The sequence below is a fragment of the Morchella importuna genome (genome assembly GCF_003444635.1).
Source record: "Morchella importuna strain M04M26 chromosome Unknown Morimp01GS018, whole genome shotgun sequence".
NCBI lineage: Eukaryota > Fungi > Ascomycota > Pezizomycetes > Pezizales > Morchellaceae > Morchella > Morchella importuna.
Window position 1 is genome coordinate 784,269 of NW_025763415.1, and position 23,451 is coordinate 807,719.

General features: G+C 46.6%; 5 protein-coding genes across 5 annotated transcripts; 2 read left to right on the forward strand and 3 right to left on the reverse strand.

Moving 5' to 3' along the window:
• Positions 1-15: 15 nt before the first annotated feature.
• Positions 16-2,011, reverse strand: LAJ45_06371 (uncharacterized protein; the record flags this gene model as incomplete). The annotated part of the gene is made up of 5 exons (XM_046115935.1): positions 16-31; positions 103-823; positions 881-1,103; positions 1,294-1,741; positions 1,875-2,011. The coding sequence occupies 5 exons, from the start codon at positions 2,009-2,011 to the stop codon at positions 16-18; spliced, it is 1,545 nt and encodes a 514-aa protein (XP_045971044.1).
• Positions 2,012-7,218: 5,207 nt separating this feature from the next.
• Positions 7,219-10,410, forward strand: LAJ45_06372 (uncharacterized protein; the record flags this gene model as incomplete). Its single annotated transcript, XM_046115936.1, has 4 exons — positions 7,219-7,326; positions 7,413-8,622; positions 8,681-8,895; positions 8,983-10,410. 4 exons carry the CDS (start codon positions 7,219-7,221, stop codon positions 10,408-10,410), a joined length of 2,961 nt encoding a protein of 986 aa, XP_045971045.1.
• A 2,802-nt stretch (positions 10,411-13,212) lies between these two features.
• LAJ45_06373 (uncharacterized protein) lies at positions 13,213-15,823 on the reverse strand (the record flags this gene model as incomplete). The annotated part of the gene is made up of 4 exons (XM_046115937.1): positions 13,213-13,556; positions 13,634-13,796; positions 13,856-15,394; positions 15,563-15,823. The coding sequence occupies 4 exons, from the start codon at positions 15,821-15,823 to the stop codon at positions 13,213-13,215; spliced, it is 2,307 nt and encodes a 768-aa protein (XP_045971046.1).
• A 2,534-nt stretch (positions 15,824-18,357) lies between these two features.
• Positions 18,358-20,377, forward strand: LAJ45_06374 (uncharacterized protein; the record flags this gene model as incomplete). The annotated part of the gene is made up of 3 exons (XM_046115938.1): positions 18,358-18,534; positions 18,642-20,293; positions 20,359-20,377. 3 exons carry the CDS (start codon positions 18,358-18,360, stop codon positions 20,375-20,377), a joined length of 1,848 nt encoding a protein of 615 aa, XP_045971047.1.
• Positions 20,378-21,633: 1,256 nt separating this feature from the next.
• LAJ45_06375 (uncharacterized protein) lies at positions 21,634-22,845 on the reverse strand (the record flags this gene model as incomplete). Its single annotated transcript, XM_046115939.1, has 1 exon — positions 21,634-22,845. The coding sequence occupies one exon, from the start codon at positions 22,843-22,845 to the stop codon at positions 21,634-21,636; it is 1,212 nt and encodes a 403-aa protein (XP_045971048.1).
• Positions 22,846-23,451: the final 606 nt, after the last annotated feature.

A 23,451-nucleotide genomic window follows, 5' to 3' on the forward strand; every position in this document is an offset into this window, starting at 1 on the left:
ACAATTAAGTCCAGGTTATAACGTTGAATAACTAGCCACGCAGGGTCATTTTTAGACTCTTCTTTTGTCTTCAGATGTAAGAAGGTAGGTGATTTTCCATACAGCTCACGGAGCTCTGTGTCTGCCTTTAGGATTTGGTCATAGGCCGGTCGAGGTACCAGCGAGCTTGCTTGCGCGACGATTTTTGCGTATACTCTTGATAAAGATGCTTTGGCGATCATATACGAAACCCCCGTCAGCTCCTCACGACCTCGCTCTTGAGGGATAGTAGTGGACGTTTCGATAATCTCGTCGTCGTGCAGATTCAGTGGTAGACCAGTATCGCATTCATCCATCCGAATCATAGAAGGCAACCCAATCTTGATCGACTCCAAGATATCCATACAGCATATTATGGTCCATAGCCTTTTTCTTATCTCGCCCTCGCCAGGAGAAATCTGCGGGAAATTCTTAGGATCTCTGTGGAGGCCCATGCACAAGGCAAGCCTGACAAGTGAACCAAGTAATAGCCAAGTATCCTCCACTCGATCCTTCGAGTACATATTTTGGGTCACTAGCAGGATTAGGGTTTGAATAGTATGGATGTACAACTTTTTTGAGTAATCCCCCACGATCAGACACTGTTCGGTGGCTGCCTTAAATGCGTGCGACATTTCGATGGTTTTTCCAACAAGCTCCTGTGGTTCTTCCCCGGATCGATTGTAGATTCGCAAAGAGAGACACATTATCGACATTAGAAGTCCCAACCAGATCATATCAACCTGTGATGGATCCCGCCAAAAGTCCTCATATTGCTTATAAAAGGTAGGTCGATGAAGCACATCTGGACTGCGTTAGTTGAAGCTTTCATAATTCGGTGTTTTATAAACCATGAACGTACGAAATATAGGGTCATAATTTCTGAAGAAAGTGTCCACCAAAAGGTCGACCAGATCTTGTCGTGGCACCAGCGCCAGCAATTCTTCTTTGCCTGGAGGCCTACCAGCTGAAAAAGGGAAACCGGTTCGCTCCAATCGCGAACACGTATTCTTGGCCCGGAGATCGGCCAATCTACCTTCATATGTTTGTTTCATCTCATTGAAGAAATTTTTGACCTCCGAAATCTATCCACGTTCCAGCTTTGTCAGCAATTGACGTCCAAAGATCGAAACCCAAACGCACCGCTTCTGTTTACGAGGCTCCTTTTGGGTAAAACAGCTCCATATCAGAATAAGCGGAACTGGGTCATGAAGTCTGAAATAAACTCTCCGCAAGGAGCCAATCCTGATAATAGTAAAGAGACGGGAATCAAACCTCCGATAAGATCGCCGCCCAATGGGTTTCTCCCCTGTAATAGCTCTTCCCTTGTTCAACCTTCATGATCCCTAGAGCGCTCCGCACTTCCTCGACTTCTTCCTCGATCCCACCACCATCCTGGGTTTTGCTACCTTCATGCTTGCTTTCGATTCCCATATCCTCTTCTTCGTCATCAATGTATTGCCTGCTCCTCAGCTCATCTTCTGTGCTATCAGATCTTTGGCGGTTTCGTGGTGATGAATCGGAACTTCCATTCGAGCCCATCAAACTTAGGACAAGTCCCTCCAAGCGGTCGATACGTGATTGCATCTCGTCTGATGATGTATTTGAACCGGATGACTGTTTTCTGGCACGAGTATTATGAGGGGTCATTGCATAAGTACATGAATTCGGATCCGCCCGACGAATACAGTTCTCACACGGGTGAGAACGGTTGCATTTTAGTCTAAGGAATGAGTATTGGTTCTAGGCCATATCTTATTATTAGGCGTTCAGTAAAGGGTCGTGAAAAGTCACGCTTGTTTCACGACCTTTTACTGGACGCCTTAGTATTGAACCTAGGAAAGACAATATCTTACTTTCTATTACGACAAGGAGCGCACGACAAAGGTACACGGTTGCGCTTTCTCACAACTCTGTAAGAGTTTGAATTAGTCTGCGTTGCTTGCTCTGGTGGCGAATGTCCAGTTGACGAGGAAGTGGGTGATGGAGTCATGATAAAATCAAAAGTTGCGCTGCTTCACTGTTTCGTTGTATCGTGGTTTGCTAGTCGAAGTGCAAACTATGTTGCAAATTGGTGCTACCCCGCTTCGTTTTATTACTGTGATTTTTTTTTCCTTCTTCCCCTTTGCTAAGCCGTAGATTTCGCTTCTTAAGCTCTCAATGGGATTTAAAGGTTTAAGGGTTCGATAGCTCCTACTTGACAGCCCGGGTTTGTCAAGTCAGTCCTCTAGTTATAGTTGATCGAAAAAGCTTTATCGATGCGGGACGTGCGGAATACGACCCTTTCAATCAATTCCAAAGGCCAGGGTGCCCCAAAAAGTCCCTGTTACGCGCGTCAGTCGACTGGCGGCACAACAAATTAGACAGGGCTCGTGAAGAACTGGGGCACTGTTGAGATGGAGCTTGAGGTCTGTCGAACAAAAAGGACTCGCAATGGTTGATTGCTACCTACTGTTGCGACCAGATTTGAAACTCAAGTCTTTCCGTTTTAGAGGAGGGAGGCGCAGCAACTATCCCGTCAGAATAGCAGTTTGGTTGTTACAATAGATATTTACTGAAGCTCGAGGGAATTTTAAGAGATGGGCTAGATGAGATGAATGGGGGCGATGATGAAACTCCTCATCTAAACGTTCATGTGGGGGATATGAGCTTTGTTTGGACGGATGCATACTCTACAAGTTCTAGATAGTGGTGGTTACCGTTGCCAAGACAGCCCTTAACCTCTAGCTATCTTTTCTCCGTTATCTCCGGGCCTTCAAGTGGTTAAGAGAGACAGAGGACCCTGACAAACACCAATGAATCGAATAAGTACCGGCACAAACTGCACCTTAGACAGTGGTGAGTGACTCATGCTCCCTTTTGATACCGTATTTTCCTTTCCCTAGCTTAGTAGCTATATAGGCTCTTCAAACGAGAGTCGAAAGTCTAAAGTTTTAACATACACTTTTCTTTTTAGGTCTTCTCCATTCGGGCCGACAACCAGGCACCCAGTCAAATACGATATGCTTGGTAGACATACATTTCAACCTTCAGGGACCATATTCAGAATCAACGATGATTGGACTATCTATGTTAGGACCAATTGCCAATGGGCCGCGCCGAAAGTCTTTAAAGTTTCAAAGTTCCACAAGTCATCATAAGCGCCTGACGCCGCATCCTGTTGCAGATGCTTAACCAAGTGCAATATTGAACCCAACACCACCACATAGAAATGCTCTACATGTCTAGCTGTTACTCTACCTGAGCTCCTAGGAGTCATAGACTGTTGCATTTACTCTATGTGCGGCCCAGTGCGGGCGAGCGATGACGAGTCATCGTTCCTGTTTTGACCTTTGGATAAACCGGCTCATTCACACCGGGATTACAAAACAAAGCTGTCAAACCAACATTTTGAAATCGTCACGAGATGAGGAGCAGCGGGGACAGAGGGGGAATAGAGCGGTATTCTGGGTAAGGAAGTAAGACGATTAATGACACCATGCTATCAAAACCATTATCTGCCCTCCAAAATAAGGACCGTTACTTTAGCCTTGTTGCTCTCCAGGCAAAGTGTGCTGTTTGAACTCCTGAAGATACAGAGCCTCTCCCAAACCCGAGGTTGTGGAATTTATTGGAGAGCTGGTGGTCCTCGAGATGGATGGCAACATATCCTCGCGGGAAACACCGAAGCCTTGGTACTCTTGGTCAAGTTCGATCGAATGCTTCCTGTGTCGATCCTGGCATGTTAGACATCGATTCTCCAAGCCCAGGAAAACCTACCGAATAGCTTGTCTGTGTGACATGGACAAGGATACCTAACTTCTTAGTTAGGGTTGGATACTGCGGGTTCTAGGCCTTGTGAAGCTGTCTGTCTGCTAGGACACCATACTCTAGCAGTACTCTAGAGTACCTAGTGCATCCCTGTCCCAATAATCTTCAAAAACTTTATTCAACTCGGAGCCGAGTTACGAAATAAAAACAGAGACATCACAACTTTGGATATGGGGTAGGTAACCCGATTTTTCTCCAGCTCAGTTTACAACACATTGTACTCTCTACATAAAGGATTGCTGTACCGTTGATCAGGTCTGAATGAATATTCATGGGGTTTTATGGGGTAGCGTGCTTGCTGCTCCTTAGTTTAGTTCCTTGACAACGGTTCTTTGTTGGCTAGCTCCTGGATAGTTATGGTAAGCTCACGGATAGCTGCGGATACCATGCGACACTGAGGTTTGGGATCTCGATTGTCGGGCGGATCTGTACCTTTTGAGAGTTACAAGAGATATGCAGTCGGCCATCGAATCCTGTCGAAATGCGGCGTTCCATCGCTTAATCCTTAAACGAAATGCAGAGGGCTACTCTAGGTATGTTTGTTTAATTTTCAGAGAAAAGAAAAAACCGTAGACCGAGCTCCAGTACAGACCTGGAAATTATTGCATATACCATCGGAACCTGTGTTCTGGAGAGGAGAAAAAATCTCGATCATTGGCAGTCTCCTCTCGCGGCGGTTCGTTGCTGCCCCGGTATGGTATCGGGATCGCAGATTCGCCGAGATCAAAAGCAGCAGCAGGCAGGAAATTTTTCATTCCTTTTTATGTGTTGAACGATTCGTTACCACGCAAGGCTGGAGGAAGAAAAATTCTTCGTATTCAGGTCTCATGATTTGGATATATCAGTTCATGTGAGCTCGAGAAGCGCAATTCAGAAAGGCTACTCATCAGTGCGCCCCCAAACTTTCATAATCCAAACCCCCAATTTTTGTCAGAATCCAGCCATTCATTCCTGATCGCTCTAATCGCGAAAAGCATTAAAGTGGGTAGAGTACATACGGCGAATCCATTCAGCGAGAAGAACTAGAAAGTACTACCGGTTAGTAGAATTGGTGTCAATAAGTGCCGACATCGATAGAGTCTGTCAGTGCGAAATGCTTGAAAGACAGTTCTCTTACTTTGTTCCGGAAACAACCGCGTTAGTGCCGGGTGTACCCCCTCAGCCTCAATGTTTCGTTTATCGGTACCTGTGCCTGTTTTTTTTACCTCAACGACCGGATTGTTGCAACACCACGTGAGTAATCAACTTTCTTTCTGTGAGAAATTTCTCTGTAGGTGGTGACTTCATTTACTAGTAATAGATGTCGTGGGGGGTGGCTGTTCCCTCTTTCTTGTATGGAAGAAACAAAAATAAGCCTGACTTTGATGATGACGACTAGAAACACGACATTGGTGGAATATATGGAAGAATTTCTTTTTGTTCCATTGTTTCTCCCGGGATCCTGATCAGTTTCTTCTTTTCCACCTACATACATTTTTTCTTCTCCACTTACGCGAGGGAAAGGAAGAAACAATTTGTTTCTCACAATCATTGGCAGGGTGCGGTGTTTCTTACAGAGCAATGAAGAAAGCATCCAACGAACTAGAAACCCCGGACGTGACGACATGTGAAAAGAGGCTGGATTTCAAGAACAGAGACTTGATGGGGGGCCCAAGTTGGTATATGGACCCAGTACCATCCAAAAGAAAAGACAGTTGTCATACTTAGGTACATGCGCTGAGGTGTTCCTATGGTCCACTAAATCGGCTGCATTGTCAGTCAGCTTGGTCAATTACGATTGACGATGAGAGATAGGGTACTCATTGGGGTCTGGGAGCCTTGGGCTGGATGGGAGAGGGGGTGGTCTTGGATTCTTGGGGGGGCGCTCGTGCATTACATCACGTCGGCTGAATTCATGCAGCGATACTGCGATTCGTCGACGTGACAGTAGAATGTGGTTAAGGGCGTGACGCGGGACACGGCTAGTCACACCCTTGTTACTCTACCCCATACATTAACCCCTAACCCTGAAGGTGAGCTGGCACGCTGTTGGATCAAAAGCTAAACTGATCCATCATCGTCATCCATCTATCCTCCCCTGGAACAAAGAACTGGATCGATCGGTCAAGAATAGCCGCCATTCTGAGGACCGAACACACGTTGATTCAAGCTTGAATCATCGATGAGTACAGCCTTACCCCAGAAAACGGACGGACGGACGCCATAGGAGTGCTTTGGCGGGCATGAAGTACCTACTTCTAACTGAGAAAGAGAGTCGGATGTCTCTCTGATGGGCTTCCGGTTGGTGCATAAGATAGCGGAAGATGTTTCAATAACCGTTTATTACTGATATTAGCCTAGTTTGTACATCTGCGGGCGAATATATTTCCGGTTAGATAGCGATTTTTGCAGCTAAGGTGGTTGACAGGAACATACATGGTACAGATAACTACATGTACCTACTCTACTAATTCTACTTTGCACACCGTACTAACTCCACATTGTCTGCGTTGCGCGTGTGCGAGTGTCCCATAACTCAAGTATTATGTATGCCATCAAAACTCGGGCTTTAAAGCCCATCGAAAGATTGGAAGCCCTCCGAAGATGAGGGGATTTCCCCCATCTTCATGATCGAGCTGAGGCATTACTACATGTACAGCAGGTACCTGGTTTACAGCATCGAATCGCAAGGGGAATCTGGAAACAAGACGAAACATCGGGCTATTAACAGCGCACACAAAACTCATCCCAATCTCTATTGTATCATTGGCATACGCTTGACAGAAGGGGGGTGAAATCCCAAAAAAAACAAAAAAATATTCCTTTTCTCTTTCCTTTCCTTTTCTATCTGCACGCCCAGAAAAACTCCTAGAGTACTTTCAGGATAGTCAGCCCCGAGGTTGTCTCATGCTCCGACTTTCGGCTTAACTTTCCCGGGGCATGGCCTGTGCGCAGCTCCCAAAAGCATCCCTATTCATTGGAACAAATGGGATTCCTGGTTATCAAATTACTTCCTCTGCGGGCTCTAACGGATAATTGCCGCACCTCCCGGCCAATTGAGGTCACAAACGTGTGGAAATCGCGAATTGGGCGAAATCCACGCTGCGATCTGGTTTGTCAATTCTAATCTCGTATAGGTAACCCCTCCAGGCTTCGTGCTGCATTACTGCATTAGTGTTTTTCCGGTTTGATGTGTGGCCATGCCGTTACGGAGAATGTGGGTGTCGCAGACTTGCTATTTTGAACGAACTAGAGGTCCGCTGGGCGGACCAGGGTTTATACTATAATATTGAAAATCCCCATCCATTGCCATGCTCTTCCTTGAGCAGTTCTTCCCTCGTGTTAGCGTTCTTTTATTTGAATACTAAAACTATCCCATCTCTTGGGTTGTTTTTCTTTACATCGTTGACGATGTTTTCGAGTTTTCAACAAAGGTTTCCGCTGCAAGACTTGAAGCAATGGGTACCAATGTTGGAACTGTTTCCATTGGATCCCGAGGCCTTGAGTGCTGGGCCTCCTGTATGTACTTCTTTCCACCCTGATATATGCTATTGATCCGGCTTACGGCTAGTAACTAACAATCACTTTTTTGCATAATCATCCAGGATGCCGAAATCCTTTTGGAAACCTTTTTGCCAGGAAGTGTGTACGGGCTTTATCAGAAGGGTGAAATGTTCCCAAAGCCGTTCTGGACTCTCCCACCTAGAAAAGTGTTTCAGACGCTACCAATTTCGACCTCACTCCCATTAGAATCGATTTCAGTACCAAAGGTCGTTGTATCATCTTCGGACTCCGAACTACCAATTCCAGCACCACGGGCCATTGTTGCAGCTGAAATTCCTCGTGTGCAAACACCGTTGACATCTGAGATCCCTGCCATTCGGAAGAAGATTTCGACCCCATCGTTCAACACCCGCCCCAGTACTCCAACCCGTCCCGGTACCCCAACATGCTCCAGCACACCAACCCGTCCCAGCACTCCGGTAGATGTTCGGTCGTCCCTTCCTCATAGCAACTCCAGCTCATTCTCTACGCTGAAAAAAAGTCCTTCGGTTCGTGATTTTCTTGGAACGGCAGCAAATTTTGCGAAGGAAACAAAGCCAAAACCAGCTACACAAAAAGATGTTGCCATTAGTACTCCAGTTCAAGTCCCAGCTCCAACTCCGGTCCCAGCTCCAACCTCAGTCCCAACTTCAGCTCCTACAATGGCTTCCCTTCCGTTAGAACGTTCAGTAGTCTCTATTGAGCCCCTTGGTGATGGTCCGATTGTTGTGCGGGAGACAAAAAAACAGGAAATGCAAAAAGAGCATATGGCATTGGTACAATATTATTCGCCTGTAATTCAAGTACCTCGGCCCGATTCAGCTCAATATAGAACTCTTGATACTCAGAATACTTGCCGAAACGAGACTTCATACAAATCCCCAGAACAATCGTCGCCAAGCCTTTCCAAAGGTTTGAGTTCTAATGTCCACTCACCGAAAGAAGAATTCGGGGCTGTGCCAATGGATCCTCAATATCAAGCGCTCATTACACGGTATCTAAAAAAGCTACAAATAGAGGCAGTCAAGGTTCATTCACAATTCTCACCTGCACCGCCAACCAACAATTCTCCGGTACTTCAACAATGTTCCCTTATTCGCTTCGATCGTGCTTTCAATCGGTTTGATATTCCGAATAGTTATTTTCCGGAGATACACATTGAATCACGGCATCGAGATTATGTTCACCACTTTATCAAAAAATCCGTTTTTAAAACTGCTGCTGCGGGGTCCTCACGATCCATCAGGGAAGTTATGCAAGAGTTGCGGAAAGGTTTGATTGACTTCTCTGGAAGCGGTTTTCGTTGTCATGAAACTAATCATCCTTACAGATTCGATATTCTTAAACACTATTGAACCTGGCGCAATTTTACAGGCACTCGACGATGCAGTTGTGGCTCGTCTTCGACAATCGTTATCCACCCAAAACAACTCCATAACCCGTTTTGGCGATGCATCTGCAAGGATGGATGACTTGAGAAGGTTTTTGGAAAGTTTGACAAAGGATAATGGACAATGCGTTGAATTTGAGCACTGGATCGAAGAAGTGCGTCTTCTTTATTTATTCAGTTATCTGCGCAAATTGCGCGCTTTAACATCCACACACAGCATTGATGCTAATGCATTGGTTCAGGTCCCTGTGGACAGCGAACAAACTTTGCCAATCAAGTTTACGGTTGATTTCGCTGATGGAACACCGGCAATTCGTGGAACTTTATCTGGACCTAATGTGTTGAAGGATTCGGTCCGACGAAGAATAAAGGCCTTTAAGCCACGACCTTCCCAGGATAGTGAATTTGCATTCGATACTACGGTAACAACACACGGAACACCGCTGAAACGGACATTTGGCAACAAGGGCTCCTCAACTGAATTGAGACTTTACAAGAGGTCAAGGAATGGATCCTCGGATGATGTCAGTCTTCAGCGCCCTAAGAGCATGTTTACAAAGTCAAGAAACACATCCTCGGAAAACATCAGCTATATTCAACGTCCTAAACATTTATCTATCATTACAACAAGTTCCAATGAAAAAATGCGAGCCATCAGCAACTCTTCAGTCCGTGATTTGATCTTATCGCCAATCAACACTTCTAGTACACAGATTGATGTTCAGATCTCAGAGGCCATATTCATCGAGTCCGCACCTGATTCACCAAGCTCCACGGCTGGTTCCATGGAGCGATGGGAACAATCATCTACCTTATCTCGGTTTTCGATGGGATCTTCGCAAACTGGAATTACGATACCACCATCCGGACCATCCGTGTGTTTGGTATCAGGTAGAACATCAAGAAAACAGACTACAGAGGAGGAGCGGAGCGCCCGAGCAACCCAATCGTTCCGCAGTCAATCTGTGCGCTCACTGCGCTCACTGCGCAGAGAACCAACTTCTGAGAGTCGCAAAGAAGATGACACTCAATCTTTGTATTCGTCTTCTTCCCCTGCGCCAGCATTTGACATCAATCATTTCTTGAGACCGAAAAAATGTCGCTCAATCAGCGAAATTTCACTTGATAATCCCAAGGAATATCACGCCGAGAGCTTGAAACGAAGCTTTAGCTCCACTTCTTCATTATCCAAATTTGCACCTGCCACATCTCGCCTTCCTACAGTTTTATCACCAGTTGAAACAGAGATGCCGCAAATTTTAATTAGCGACGAGAGTGGTCCGATGGAATCATCTGATCTTCTGGACATGGTTACACAAATTGTGGAGCCAGAGGATTTACCTCTTGCTATAACAGTTCCCATGATCCTGGAAGAGCCCATGAGGGCAGACTCCGGGTTTCCTAGCAGCGACGGGAAGAAGAGCGCCCATGGATTATTAAAAGAAGTTGCGGGAGTGGGTGAGGATGCTAAGAAACTTCCGCAGGGTACCCGAAAAACTACATTCATTAAGGATATCAAAATCACGGCTGTTAAGGATACCAAGGATGAATCAAAACCTGTGGAAGAGCGTGGAATCAAGAAAAATAAGCTATTCGGTAGATTGAAGGACAGGGTCAAGGGGCTGAAGAAAAAAGTCAGCGGCGCCATGAGGTCCGGCAAAGAAAATTAAACTTTTTTCGACAACGGGGAAATTTTTTGGGCCATAAGTTTAGATATTTTATGCATTTGGGGATTTGATTTGGATTTTTTTTTTTTTTTTTGGTTTATTTTTTTCTTACTATCCTTCCCATTGGTAAATATTTTGGGGTACATTATTATGGCGTTATTGGGCATTATTCATGGATGGGCGAAGGAGAAGCGCATGTTTTCAGAGGGTTCATTTGTTCAAAAAAAAGCAGGATTTTACGATTTTGACGACTAACTCCCGAGGACCAGATTGGAGTCTTTTGATTTTTTTTTTTTTTTTTCGTTCTCTCTACTCCACTTTCACAGATCTTGGAAGGCACGCTAAAAAAATATCAGCGATTGATGTTTTTTTTCATTTTTTTTTTTTTTTTTTTTTTTTTTTTTCCATCAGGTAGCCACGGTTTTGGATTGGATCAGGAAGATAGGAATCAGAATCAAACTATCAGGGCAGCTCAAGCTGAGAATTAGAAGCTCCCAAAAAAGATCTATTCCACGCGTGCACACTAGTGTTCCGGATATTTTTCCGAAACGCTTGTACTACATTCATGCGATGTCACTCGTGCTAGTAGCCATTATCGCTTCAGGGGTTTTCTGAGAGTCTGATCACTGACCATAGGATTTCGCATCGAAACTACTATTGTTTGCCTAGTTGACATTGAAGTCGTTCAGGAAAGTGTTAATCTTCTTCCCCCATCCATCCCCTTCTTTCTTGAAATTTTTTCCTCTGCTGCGTGCACGGATGGACCTAGCTAGTACTATATGGGGTTAAGCCGGCCTCATCATCAAAAAAAAAAAAACCCCCTGTCGAGTACTCGTAGCTTTATAGCGTTTCCGAACACGACCAATATTGCATGACATACAAAAAGGTGGATTTGGCGCTTTTTAGTATGTCATGCAATATTGGTCGTGTTCGGAAACGCTATAAAGCTACGAGTAGAGTAGGTACATACAGTACCGTACATATGTAGAGTCCTCTAACCCACAGTACCGTAGAGTACCATAGGTTGTTACGCACCCAACCCACCACCACCACCATGCAAAGAAAGTGGGCACGAGACCCAATACATACCGAAATGAAGATAGCCAGTAGTTCCTTTAGACCGAGTCTAGCCAAGTGCTCGGAACTCTGTTTAGCTTCGAACACCACCACACAGTGTTGTCTCACTCTACTGACCACGTTTATTGCCAAGAGAGCTCTTCTTCTCATTGGTGTCCGGGCTGTCGGTCTCTTTCTCCACGCAACACGGCTCTAACCCCCTTCGGATCCTTCAACAAGTAAGGAGTAGATACATTGTACATCTCTGTATGGAGTACTCTGTGTACTCTACTCTATCCACGGGATCAGCTTACTTGCATTGTTCATGTGTTCTAGTACGGAGTGCATACATAGGTATGAGAATACATCCGCGGCCGGATAATCTGGGGTTGGTTGGACGGTAGCGCATGTACCCAATAATTGTCCGGAGTCATGTATCATCAACACCGAAGAGCTCAAGTGGCCAAGTTGGTAAGGCGTCACACTCGTACGAAATGCGAAGATCGAGTGTTCGACTCACTTCTTGAGCATAATAATAGCTGAAACTGCAATGTGATGGCATCCCGTGAGCGGTTCTAGCTGTCTCCCTTTTCGTTGCCTTTTTTTTTTTCTCGATGATTTTTACGTGGGGTTTGTCGATGAGGTTGGGAATTGCACTAGGTTTAAGTAATAAATAAAGCGTCCTTGTATTCATTGGGTACTCTGTAGGATGGGATGGGTACATAAGATGTGTGTAATATTATGGTATATTGCTACATTGGACAGTTTCAGTTGCCCAAAGATATCAAGAGATATCAGATCAAACATCATCTGGGTCCACCTGGAACGCCAAATTATATTTAGCGGGTCAGATAAGCTCCTAGCCATAGATAAGCTAACTAGCTAAATGATCTACCGGCATCTCTTGTATTATCCGAGCCTATGAACCAGAGCTACAAATTCCAGATACATGCACCCTATATCCGATATAAACAGAGCCGGAAATACATTTATCCTAATATCTAGCGTAAGAGCTCAATGACCAATTCGCTGGATATAATCCTATCAGAGCCATATTCTAAGCGGGGGACAGCAAATGAAGTAATCAATCAATCAAAAGCGGGGGACAGCACGTAAAGAGCAACAATCGAGTGAGTGGCTGTGAAGAGCAACCAGGCTTCCGTTTCCTCTCATATGACTAACTCTAGTAATACAATAAAAAGAACTTTTGGCCATAACATCTGGTAAGTAGAATCGCAGTACGCGTGTGTTCCCCGCCCAATGGTTAATTTAAAGAGAGAAAAAGGCCATAAGGAAACGTAGATAGAGGGGAATAATAGCTAAGAGGTAAATGGCACATTGTAGCAAAGGAAAAATTTAAGGTATGGTAGTGTTACATAATAATAGCGCATAGTAATACACATCTAAGGAAACGAAACCAATTCTCGAGAGTCCAGCTGCGGATAGGTATCGAAAAGATGGCATATATCAGTCTTTCAACTGGGATATACAATTCCGTAAGTTCCCGATCTGTTTAGCTGTCGTATAGTGTTCCGTAGCTCCAGATAAGATATGAAAAAAAATTAAGTGAGTGAGTGAGTAGAAATATAACCGGAGATAGAGGTCAAAGTAAAGGTATTACATTACGACCCTCCTGGTAGTGGCGATATAACAAGAAAATTTATAAAATCCCAACAGAAAACTATGAAAAAAACTCCAAGAACGAAACTGTACTGCCCATATGCAAACATATACGATGAAACTCTACCATCATGAAGCTTTGGGGCTGGGAGAAGTGGTTGTAGCTGCAGCTGGCGCAGCAGCGGGTGCAGCAGGTGATGTATTGGTTATAGCCGGAATGGCCGGAATGGCCGGAATGGCTGGAACTGCAGAAGCATCTGGGGTGGACTTTTCTAAGTGCATTTGCAAAGCTTTGTCGGTAGATTTTGATTTAAACAAAGCATATGTTGATTTTCTCAGCTCATCTGTTGACCTTGATTTTCTCAAATCGGCGCGACGATCACGTTCGTTGGGATCTTTAAGGTTACCGGTTGACTTCTTGAAAGAAAGACGCACTTTGAACCATGTGAACAGTCGATTTTTGTTTGCTTTGCCTGCATTCGAGTAAAATTTATTTATATTAATATCCTGGGATCCAGCCGGGGTAAGTTGTCCTTGGGTCATTTCTCACCATCCTCATCTTCTTTCTCATTTTCGGATTTCTCGTCTACTTTGCTGGATCCTCCTTCCAATTTTCTTTGAGCCTCCTCAAATATTACCTTGCGCTCCTTTTCTGCGTCGGCGCTCTTATCATCTGCCTTCTCAATCGTAACGGTAGGTAAAGGTATTTCCTTCTGATGTTTTGTTAGTCAAGCTTCATGTATATCTTTTCTAGTGGAATTGATTGACCTACCTTCTCAACTTTGTTAACAATTGTTATTATAGCTCCTCCGGTCTCTTCAACCTTTTCCTCCTTCTTTTCTTTGATATCCTCTGCTGCTTTGCTAGGTTTCTCCGTAGCTTTCTCCTCCTTCTGTTCCTCGGCCACGCATTCTACCTCTGGCTTCTCGACTGCCTTCTCAGCTGCATTCTCGACTGGTTTCTCCACTGTATTCTCTATAGGCTTCTCATCTGCCTTCTCGATATCATTCTTTTCCTCTACGACGTCTTCATGGGTCTTCTTGATTTCTTCTTTGTCAATTTTAGTGACAGTTGTGGCAGTGGTGACGCCAAGTACAGCGGCTAGCATATCGTCATCTTCGTTCACTGCCTGATCAACTTTCTTTTCTTCTGCCCCTTCAGAACCTGGAGAGACGGCATCAGTATTTGAGACTTCGGATTTTACCGCCTCCTTCTTTCCCACAACCTGCTGCTGCTTGTCCTCCTTGACCTCATCCTTCTCATCACCTTCTATCTCAGCATGCTGCTTTTGACAGTCTGTCTTCTCATCGTTCTTTCTATCATCATCTTCCCTTTTCTCAACCACCTCCACCTCCTCAACCTCGCCTTGCTCGAGCACTTCGACTGCAACGGCAGTGGCAACAACTGGTTCCTCCTCGGCAGGGTCTATGGCCGCAACTGCGGTAGTCTTAACATTGGCTTCAACGATGGGGTGCTCCTCCTCCTCCTCGATATTCTCTTCTCTCTCAACCCTTTCGAGGGCTGCAGCGGTAGCTGCAGCGAGGACTGCGATCTCTAAGCTGTCTTCGATTTCCTCTTCGGGCTCCTCACTCTTTTCGGGAGTGATAGTAGTGACTGCTGGGGTTTCAGGTGTTGACTGTTCTTTTTTCTCTTCTGCTAATTCAATTTTATCGACTATAACTTCGGCTTTGTCTTCAGCTTTCTCTTCGATTTGCTCTTCGACCTTTGCTACAATGTTATCGTCGGCTTTGTATTCAGCCTTCTCTTCAGTCTCTTCAACCCTTGCTTCCACACCCTCTTCTGTTTTGCCTCCGATTTTTTCCTCGGTATTATCCTCAGTCTTATCATCAGCCTTCTCTTCACTACTATTTCCCAGTTTCTGTTCCTCCAATTCCTCGGGAGCGGCATGGGTCTCAGTAGTAGGAGCTTCAAAAATCACCTCCTCCTTGACATCCTTAGCCCCTATCACAGCAGCAATCGGAGTAACAGGTCTCTCACCCCCCTCCTTCTTACTAGTAACGCTCTTGATACTTCCTGTCTTCTTCAAATTCTTGACTGCGGCAGCCGCCGCTGTAGCAAGAGCAGCAGCCTGTACATTGCCAATGACGGGTATTGGCTCCTCGGGCACGATGTTGGGCGAAGAAGTGGTCATAGGTATCGCAGAAGACGGGGTTCCGGAGAGGTCGGTTACACGTTTAGCAGTTGGAGAGGCAGGGTCTTCAGTAGCCTTCTTCTTCTTCTTCTTGGGCTTGATCCCAAGGTTCTGCTTGAGCTCCCCGTACTCGTTCCATTCCTCGCAGTCCTCGTAGTTCTATAGCAACAGGATAAATGTAAGCAGGGTGTTTATAGGAATGCTACAGGGGTATATCGTAAATAAACAAATAAATAGAGAGCTTCTAGGGATAGCCCAGAACTCTCTCCATCAATGTGAAAATTATGCGGGGCTTGCATTAGCGGAACAGATAAAGATAAAACTCACCCCTAGAACCAGTCCATCTTTTACAATCCCGGGTAGTCTTTTGCCCCCACCTCGTCGACTCCATAGACTTCTTGCCTTATCGTCTGTCGCCAGATCTACGGCTTTGAAGGGGACTTTGTTGCTTTTTAGTAGATGCTCTAATCTGCTTGTCGCGGTGATGATGGTGGAACTTCCGGCAGTGAGCGATGTGAGGAGGTATATTGTCTCTCTGTCCTCTGACGAGAAGAGGACAGGATTTGTCGAGTCAGGGCCTGCGTCCATAGCTAATCACTGTTTACTGTTTACTTGGACCACTGAACTTAAGATAGGTGAAGTGGGATGTGTATATACTTGATACAGCAGCAATAGTAGTGGATGGATAGATGGTTTAAGGAGAGGAGATGGAGAAATAGGAGCAAGAACAGAGGAGAGAAAAGAAACAGGAAGGAGAAGAAGCAAAATAACGGGGAAACTTTCACACAGGGGAGCTCTGGGGAAGCTTTAGGGGAAATTGTCTCAGGTGGTGGGGCACCGACCCCCCCTCAGCTTCCCTGTTCTGCATGGGCATAGAGCATACTTTAGAACGCTCGCTCTTGCCCTGCCAAGGCGGGGTTGCCGCTTCAACCATCAAGTTTGGAGCTCGAAGCTCGAAATAGTATCTCACATTCGTGTCTGAATGCTCTACAGAATCGCTAGATCTGGGCGAGAATTCCTTCCCTCTTACCTACATCACAAGTTTGCCAGATGGTGGTTGTGGGTGGTGATCCCAACATTGACACTGCTTGTTACTCTGAGAGTCGGAGCTTGAAGCCAACTTCCACCCTCCCTGGTCCTAGTGCTCATCTTACAGAGATTACGCTTTGTAGAACATCCGAACCCCTGTTTTGGATTGCGAAGAACGAACGAAAAGGAAGGTTTCCGGGTTACTAACTCCGGTCTTGTGGAATCTCTGGGAATAGTTTGACTGTTAATTACCGGCGGTAGTGGTGAGGTTTCTAACCGTAGTTAAGAGCGAAAGTGAAAGCACCCGAACCGAGGTGAAGGTGCGATATTTACTTAGGAAGCTATCAGATAAAATTGAAGCACATTTATACGGCTTTTAGATGAACGATACCAATGCGCATTGCTTATTCCTAATGTCGCTACTAAAATAAATGGAGTGGCATCTGCGAGTAGAAAGGGATAAGCTTTGCCTTCCCGTTAGGCTGCTTTTCTGCTTGATAGCATTGTTGAGGTTGATGAGGCTGATGGAATTTGTCGGGGTATGTAAATACAATCATTGACCACTACAAACAGAAGCCTATTGGGATCGATCTCAATACTCTAAATCATACTCATAAATAAAACTGTCGTCGGCTTCCACTATCCACCCCGAGATAATTAAAGCTAAGAGAACTTCCATACACTCCTGAATAGAAGATCCCTTTTAAAAAGGTATAGTGTGTATGTGCACGAAACTAACGGAATATTCCAGTTCATCCTCCAAATAAACTCACCCCGCCTGCTCCTGCGGGTCATTTGATCTCACTCGACCCAGCAAGCTCTAACAGCGGGATCCTGCACCCTGTATTTTCTTTTGACGTGAAACCCTGAAAATGATGTTGGTTATTAGGATTGGTTTTAGGGCGAGACCCAATAACGGTAGTACGATATAGTATGGTGTCATTTTACTGGTACATAGAACATAGTAGTACATGTAGGTATGCATGCACTTCTGAGAGCTACATAGGTAGGAATTTCTCAATGTTTCTACAAGAGCGGAAATCAACGTTATCACTATTCATTTTCTTTAAGACTTTCAAGGGTCCGAAATATCGATATCTTTTTCTTATTTCTTTTCTTTTTCTCTTCTCAAACCGAGCCCTGCTAATATCGTTTGAGTAGAATTGATTGGGGTGCTAAGCAGCGATTTAACCACGGTATTTGGAGAGATTTCTGCTTTTGTGGGCCTGGTTATGCTATGGTTCGCGACTATGCAAACCCTGATATCCGCAGTGTTGTATATTCTTCACTTTAACTGGAAGTTTGTAGACGAAGATAATGGTGTGAGATTAAAGGCCGCTGGTTATTTCGAGTTGATTATGGGTGCAAGGTGTTGATAAGTGAGTGGCTGGAATAGTAGACGGGTGCCTGCAGTACTCATGATTTCTCCTGGGGCCGTCAGAATGTTTCCCGTTTGTTTGAGCGCTACTCTATCTATGCTGGTGACTGGTGATGCATGGTTGGGGAGGCAGTAGGTAACTAAACGTGAATAAGCATTGGACCCTGATTGTTGTTGGTGATGGTCGTGGTGATTTTTGACCTTAGCAGCTGAAAGAGAGCGGGGCAGTGGCGGGGAGGGGAAGGGGGGCGGGACGGGTGGAATTGTACGATTGGGTGTCCCCTTTCCCTGGATATCCCCTGTGGGTTACGTTCTCAAGTTGACCTTCAGTGGACCATGGACAGGACGCACCTTCTCTCAGGCTGAGCCACTTTCCCCTGCGAGTCTTCGCCCTCATAGCAACAACCCGTGCGCGACCTCGGATCAGTCAATCAGATTTCTAGTCGGCTTACTAACGGGCCTCGGCCAACACACCCGCTCTGCAACCACCCCCCAACTAGCCAGCCAGTCAAGCAGACAGAAACACCGAACAGCGCACGGTGATGTACAGCTCGTGGCAACACTCCTCCTCCTCCTCCTCCTACTCCTCCTACTCCTCCTCTTTCTCTACATAGTTTCTTCTTCCCCCCGCGTTACCACCTACCCCGCTACATTCCACCCCTCTTCATTAAACCACCTTCCCCGGATTGCACATTCTACGAAGCTCTCTCAAGATATGTCTTTCCTCGGTGGGGCAGAATGCTCTACTGGACGCAACCCCCTAGCTCAGTTCACGAAACATGTCAGCGAGGACAAATCTCTCCAGCGAGATCGCCCAGCTGATGGCCGGGCGGCTCCTGGAATGGGTGGTATGAGGACTATGGGAGGTGAGATAGCTGGGGCCGACAAGCAGGTTCGTTTTCGATTTGTCAGCTTCGTGATTTTTTCAAAAAACATCAATTATTGGATGGAAACACCCACGAGTATGGTAAGGCATGCTAATAATGATGGTCTTTTTAGATGATGGATGAATTCTACAACCAGCAACAGAGCGGTTCTCCGTTCGCTTTTGACTCTATGCGACAGGAAATCCAGAACCTCCAGCATGCTCCCCAGGCTGCTGGTCAACCGTGGGCGGCTGAGTTCGGTCCACAGGGGATGATGCCGCAGGATCAAGCTTTGATGGAGGCTGCCTTTCGTCAGAAGTCTCCTGAATTTAATCCTGCCGAGTTCGCTCATTTCCAGTCGCAGTCGCCGCAAGGAGATATCCGCATGGCTTCCCCGGCACCGATGCAGGCACAACCACAAACGTACTATCGCCCACAGACTTTCCAGGGCTACAGTCGCTTTAACAATGGTATGCCATTTACCGGCTATGTACAGCACACATCCCCGGCTCCCCAGATGCACCACCAACAAGATCTGAAAGGGAAGGGTAAGCAGGTTGTGGAGCTTACGGATGAAAACTGGGAGGCCCAGTTCCAAGAGATGGAAAACGTAAACAAGACGTTGGATACGGACGAGCAGGCAAATAAAGACATTGATGCGGAATTGAATTCGCAAACCGAGACAATGTTTGGCGATTTTCAGTCAGTATGGGAGGGTATCCAGGCAGAGGGCGGCGCACCTGTAGATTCTGGCTTGGAATGGGCCGAGTTTGATGCTAATACTCCATGGTCTCCGGAGGCTTCGGCGACAAATTCCATGCCCCGGCTGGGAGAATACCTCTTTGAACCTGATAACCCGTACTTGACTCACGAGGACCCCTTCGCGGAGGGTAAGAGGCTGATGGAAGCCGGAGGCAACCTATCACTAGCAGCCCTTGCTTTCGAGGCCGCAGTACAAAAGGATCCCAAGCATAAGGAGGCTTGGACTGAGCTCGGTGGTTGTCAAGCTGCAAACGAGAAGGAGACTCCTGCGATTCGTGCGTTGGAAGCTGCATTGAAGCTCGATGATAGCAATCTTGGTGCTCTTATGGGCTTGGCAGTTTCATACACGAATGAAGGATACGACACTACGGCTTACTCCACCCTTGAACGTTGGCTTGCCACTAAATATCCCAAAATCGCAGAACAAGCTCCTCCAGCACCCGATTCGACTCTCGATAGACAAGCTATCCACGACCGTGTCACGGACCTATTTATCCAGGCAGCCCAGCTTTCACCAGAGGGCACCGCAATGGACTCTGATGTCCAAGTTGGTCTCGGGGTTTTGTTTTACGGCGCTGAGGAATATGACAAAGCCGTTGACTGCTTCTCTGCCGCACTAACTTCCACCTCTACCGGCTCGTCGTCCCCCGAGCATCTCCTTTGGAACAGGCTCGGTGCCACCCTGGCAAATAGTGGACGTTCGGAGGAGGCCATCAATGCATACGAGCGTGCCCTGACCATCAACCCTAATTTTGTTCGTGCCCGTTATAATCTCGGTGTTTCCTGTATAAACATTGGCTGCTACGAACAAGCCGCTGAGCATCTGCTAGGCGCGCTGGCAATGCACAAGGTCGCCGAGGAGAAAGCAAGACAAGACGCCGGAAGCATTGGGTTAGACCCCGGAAGGATTGTGCAGAACCAGAGCACAAACCTATTTGATACCCTTAGGAGAGTATTTAGCCAGATGGGAAGGAGAGACCTGGCGGATTTGGTGACGAACGGAATGGACATTGATGTGTTCAGGTATGATGATTCTACAAGATCGCGTGATGGGGGAGGAAGAGAGCTAACGTGGTGTGTTGCTATAGGAAGGATTTCGACTTCTGAGTGGTTGTTCGGGAAGAAATTGGGCCCGAAAGAGATGTTGGACTTGGACGTCCTCGAGAACAGGTGGGCTTAGCGGATAGGTGCCGTCTATTTTACTAGGCATACTTGATAACTGATAAATTGAGATTTTTTTCTTTTTCTCTTCCAGTTTTTATTCTTTATATCATGCATTATATTTTGGTGGGCTGTGGGCTGTGGGAGAGGACTGGCTACATTCTTATTCTTTTTTTATTTCTCCTTCCATCTTAAGCTATATCATAAACCGCTTTTCTTGGGCTTTTGGTGCGATCTCATGCGACCATGATCTGTCTTGTCTGAAATATAAAAGTGCGCATTCATGAAGTATATGAATCTCATTTCTACCTCCGAGAAATACCGGGAGACTAATCGATCGATCGTGGCATGTATGTACCTTGGTGACGATCTGCGGTAGCTTGGTGTTCAATCTTTGTCAGTGCCGTAGCGGTACACAGTACACAATAAGTATGCCAGATGAAATGGATGGGCCATGTTGTAGATGGCTGTCGCTTTTTCCTTATATTCGCCTCTCTCGTGGTGGTTACATGCTAGAGGCCAGGGGCCTTCGCTCGCAGAGTTCATGATTAACGACCAATAATCTCAAAAGTGACATCAGAATGTTCCCGCGGGGGGGGGGGGGGGGGGGGGAATCGACATACGGAAAGGTATGGTTCTCTGTGGAAAACAGCCGGTTTCTTACAGTCGCAAAAGGTGCCACACCGAACCCCGCGCCCCCCCCCCCCCCCCAATTCCGTGGAGACGTTTAGTGGCTGGACGACATCCCCAAAGTGGGATTGGGGCCATGGATTATCACTCGGAAATTAGTGTTGTCATGGCGGTTTTACGTAAAATGGGAAGGATTTTTTGATTGGGTGGTTTACGGATCTAGTTAGTGGGATCTGGTTAGTGGGATGGTGGAGGATAGGCTAGGTGTTGGGAAGGGGAAATTCTCATATGAGATTGAGATATGATACTAGATGGGAGGTACCGGGGCTAATTTTTCGAAACTTGGGGAAGAGATTATCTCTTTGAACTAATATGTAACTATGATATATTTTTTCCGCGATCAGGAAGCAATTTGGGTTGGGAGGTTATAAACCTGCGAGTGACTTTTCATGAAGATGTAATAATAGTTAATGAATCGATTTTCATTAATAAAAACAAAAACGATTCCTACAGAAAACCCCAACCGCACACACACACACACACACACACACACACACACGCGCGCGCGCGCATCAAGTCCCCGCACTACTCCACGAATATGCCTTCCCCTTGCCCTTCCTCATGTCCATCATGTACCTCTCGGCCTCCTCCAGCCCATTATCACCCGCATACATAAACACCCACATGAACCGATTCAGCAGATGGCATTTCTCCTTCATGCACTTTTCCGCCACCTCCGCGTCGACCCCACCCTTCCCCCACTGCTCCACCAGTGCCCTCACGAAATGCGCCCTCAGCCGCTCGTTCTCCCCTTGGTGCTCCGGGTACGATTCGCTGTCGTGAAGGAAGAGCGGATACTCGTAGAGGTTGTACAGCGGGCCCACATACGCATCTTCCCAATCGATGACTCCCGACAACTTCGGCGCCGACCTGGGAGACGCCCCCGGCACGAACAGCATGTTCGGCGATGTGAGGTTCCCATGGATGAGGCGGAACGGTGCGGCGATGTGCGATTCGTTAGCGTGCCGCGAGAGGTAATCCTCGAGGCGGTGTCGGATGTGGCGGAACAGGAACTGGAGGATAGAGTCGGCGCCGATCTCGGCCTCGGGCGGCATGTACGACGTCAAATATGCCAACGTGGTGTCGAAGGGGCCACAGCTCTTCGATTCGTAGCATGTGTCGAGGAGGGGGCCGACAGTGATGCCGCCCCCGTTTGTGTCGGGGGATGAGACAAGGCTTCCAATCTGCTGGAATTGGAGCATGGAGAGCTGTGCGAGGATGCCGGTGACCTGTGTGACAATTGACTGTTTATGGGCGAAGGTTGTTGCGGGGTCGTGCCAGACATCGTGCAAGTTCCGCCCGGGAAGGTGCTCGAGCAGCATGTAGGGAGCACCAACCTTGTTTGCTGGGTCCTGGTCCGAGTGGTAAATTTTGGGGATTGGGATTACGGTTTTTGCGGCGACGTGGCGCATCGTTGTTAGCTCGCTTTTGAGCATGGCGAGCGTCTTGTCGGTGTCGTGTCGGGGGAAGCGGGCTATGCAGCTCCATTCGGTTGGGGGTGGGCCCTTTCCAGGTGCGGAGGGGGCCTCAAAGAAGAGGGTGTAAAGCTCGTGGTTGGTTCCGCCGGGAATCTTTACGATGCGGGTCCATCGCTTGGAGAGGATGGCAGATGCCTGCTTTAATAGCTCGGTGAGGTTGAGGGCGGGGTTTCTAGGTTTCTCCAAGCCATTGCGAGGCGGGCTAGGTCTTGAAGAGCTTGTTGTGTTAGTGTTATCATTAGGCATGTTGGATTGCCAGAGTCAATGATTATATCAACCGGAAAGTTTGGACTCCCAAAATGCCTTGAAATATAGGCGAACAACAGATTTGAAGAGCTAAAGGTGCTGAAAGATACCAAGTGGGTAGACTAGACTTTATATCCAAATATGTGGTTTTGCATGAGTCTGAGGATTTCTTTGTTGCACTGTTTAACAAGACGCCTCCTGTTCTTTGATAACACGCAAAACGGATCTTGGCTTTCCGTGCTGAGTACGGAAACCATCCAGGAGGATATCCCAACAGCTGAAGACATCATATCCATAATAGAGTTCTGGGTTGACCTCCATACTTGTGCCTACTGATATATCTCGGAAAGTTAAGGAGTCCAACCTTAAAAGCCAAAAGCCGCAAAACCGAGCCGATCAAGTTCTGTACACAGTTTATGCTTACTTATAGGTGCAAAAATATTACCGCGCAGATAAACATATAGAATAATACCTACCTACTGACTGCCAAAAACATATGGCCCTTTAGTACCACCAACTGGCTACCCCGGTAGGCAATACGGTCCTTGTTTTGTCAACAAGTAGCTGGTGCCAAGCAACACAGCTAACCCGTCTGGAACCAAACCA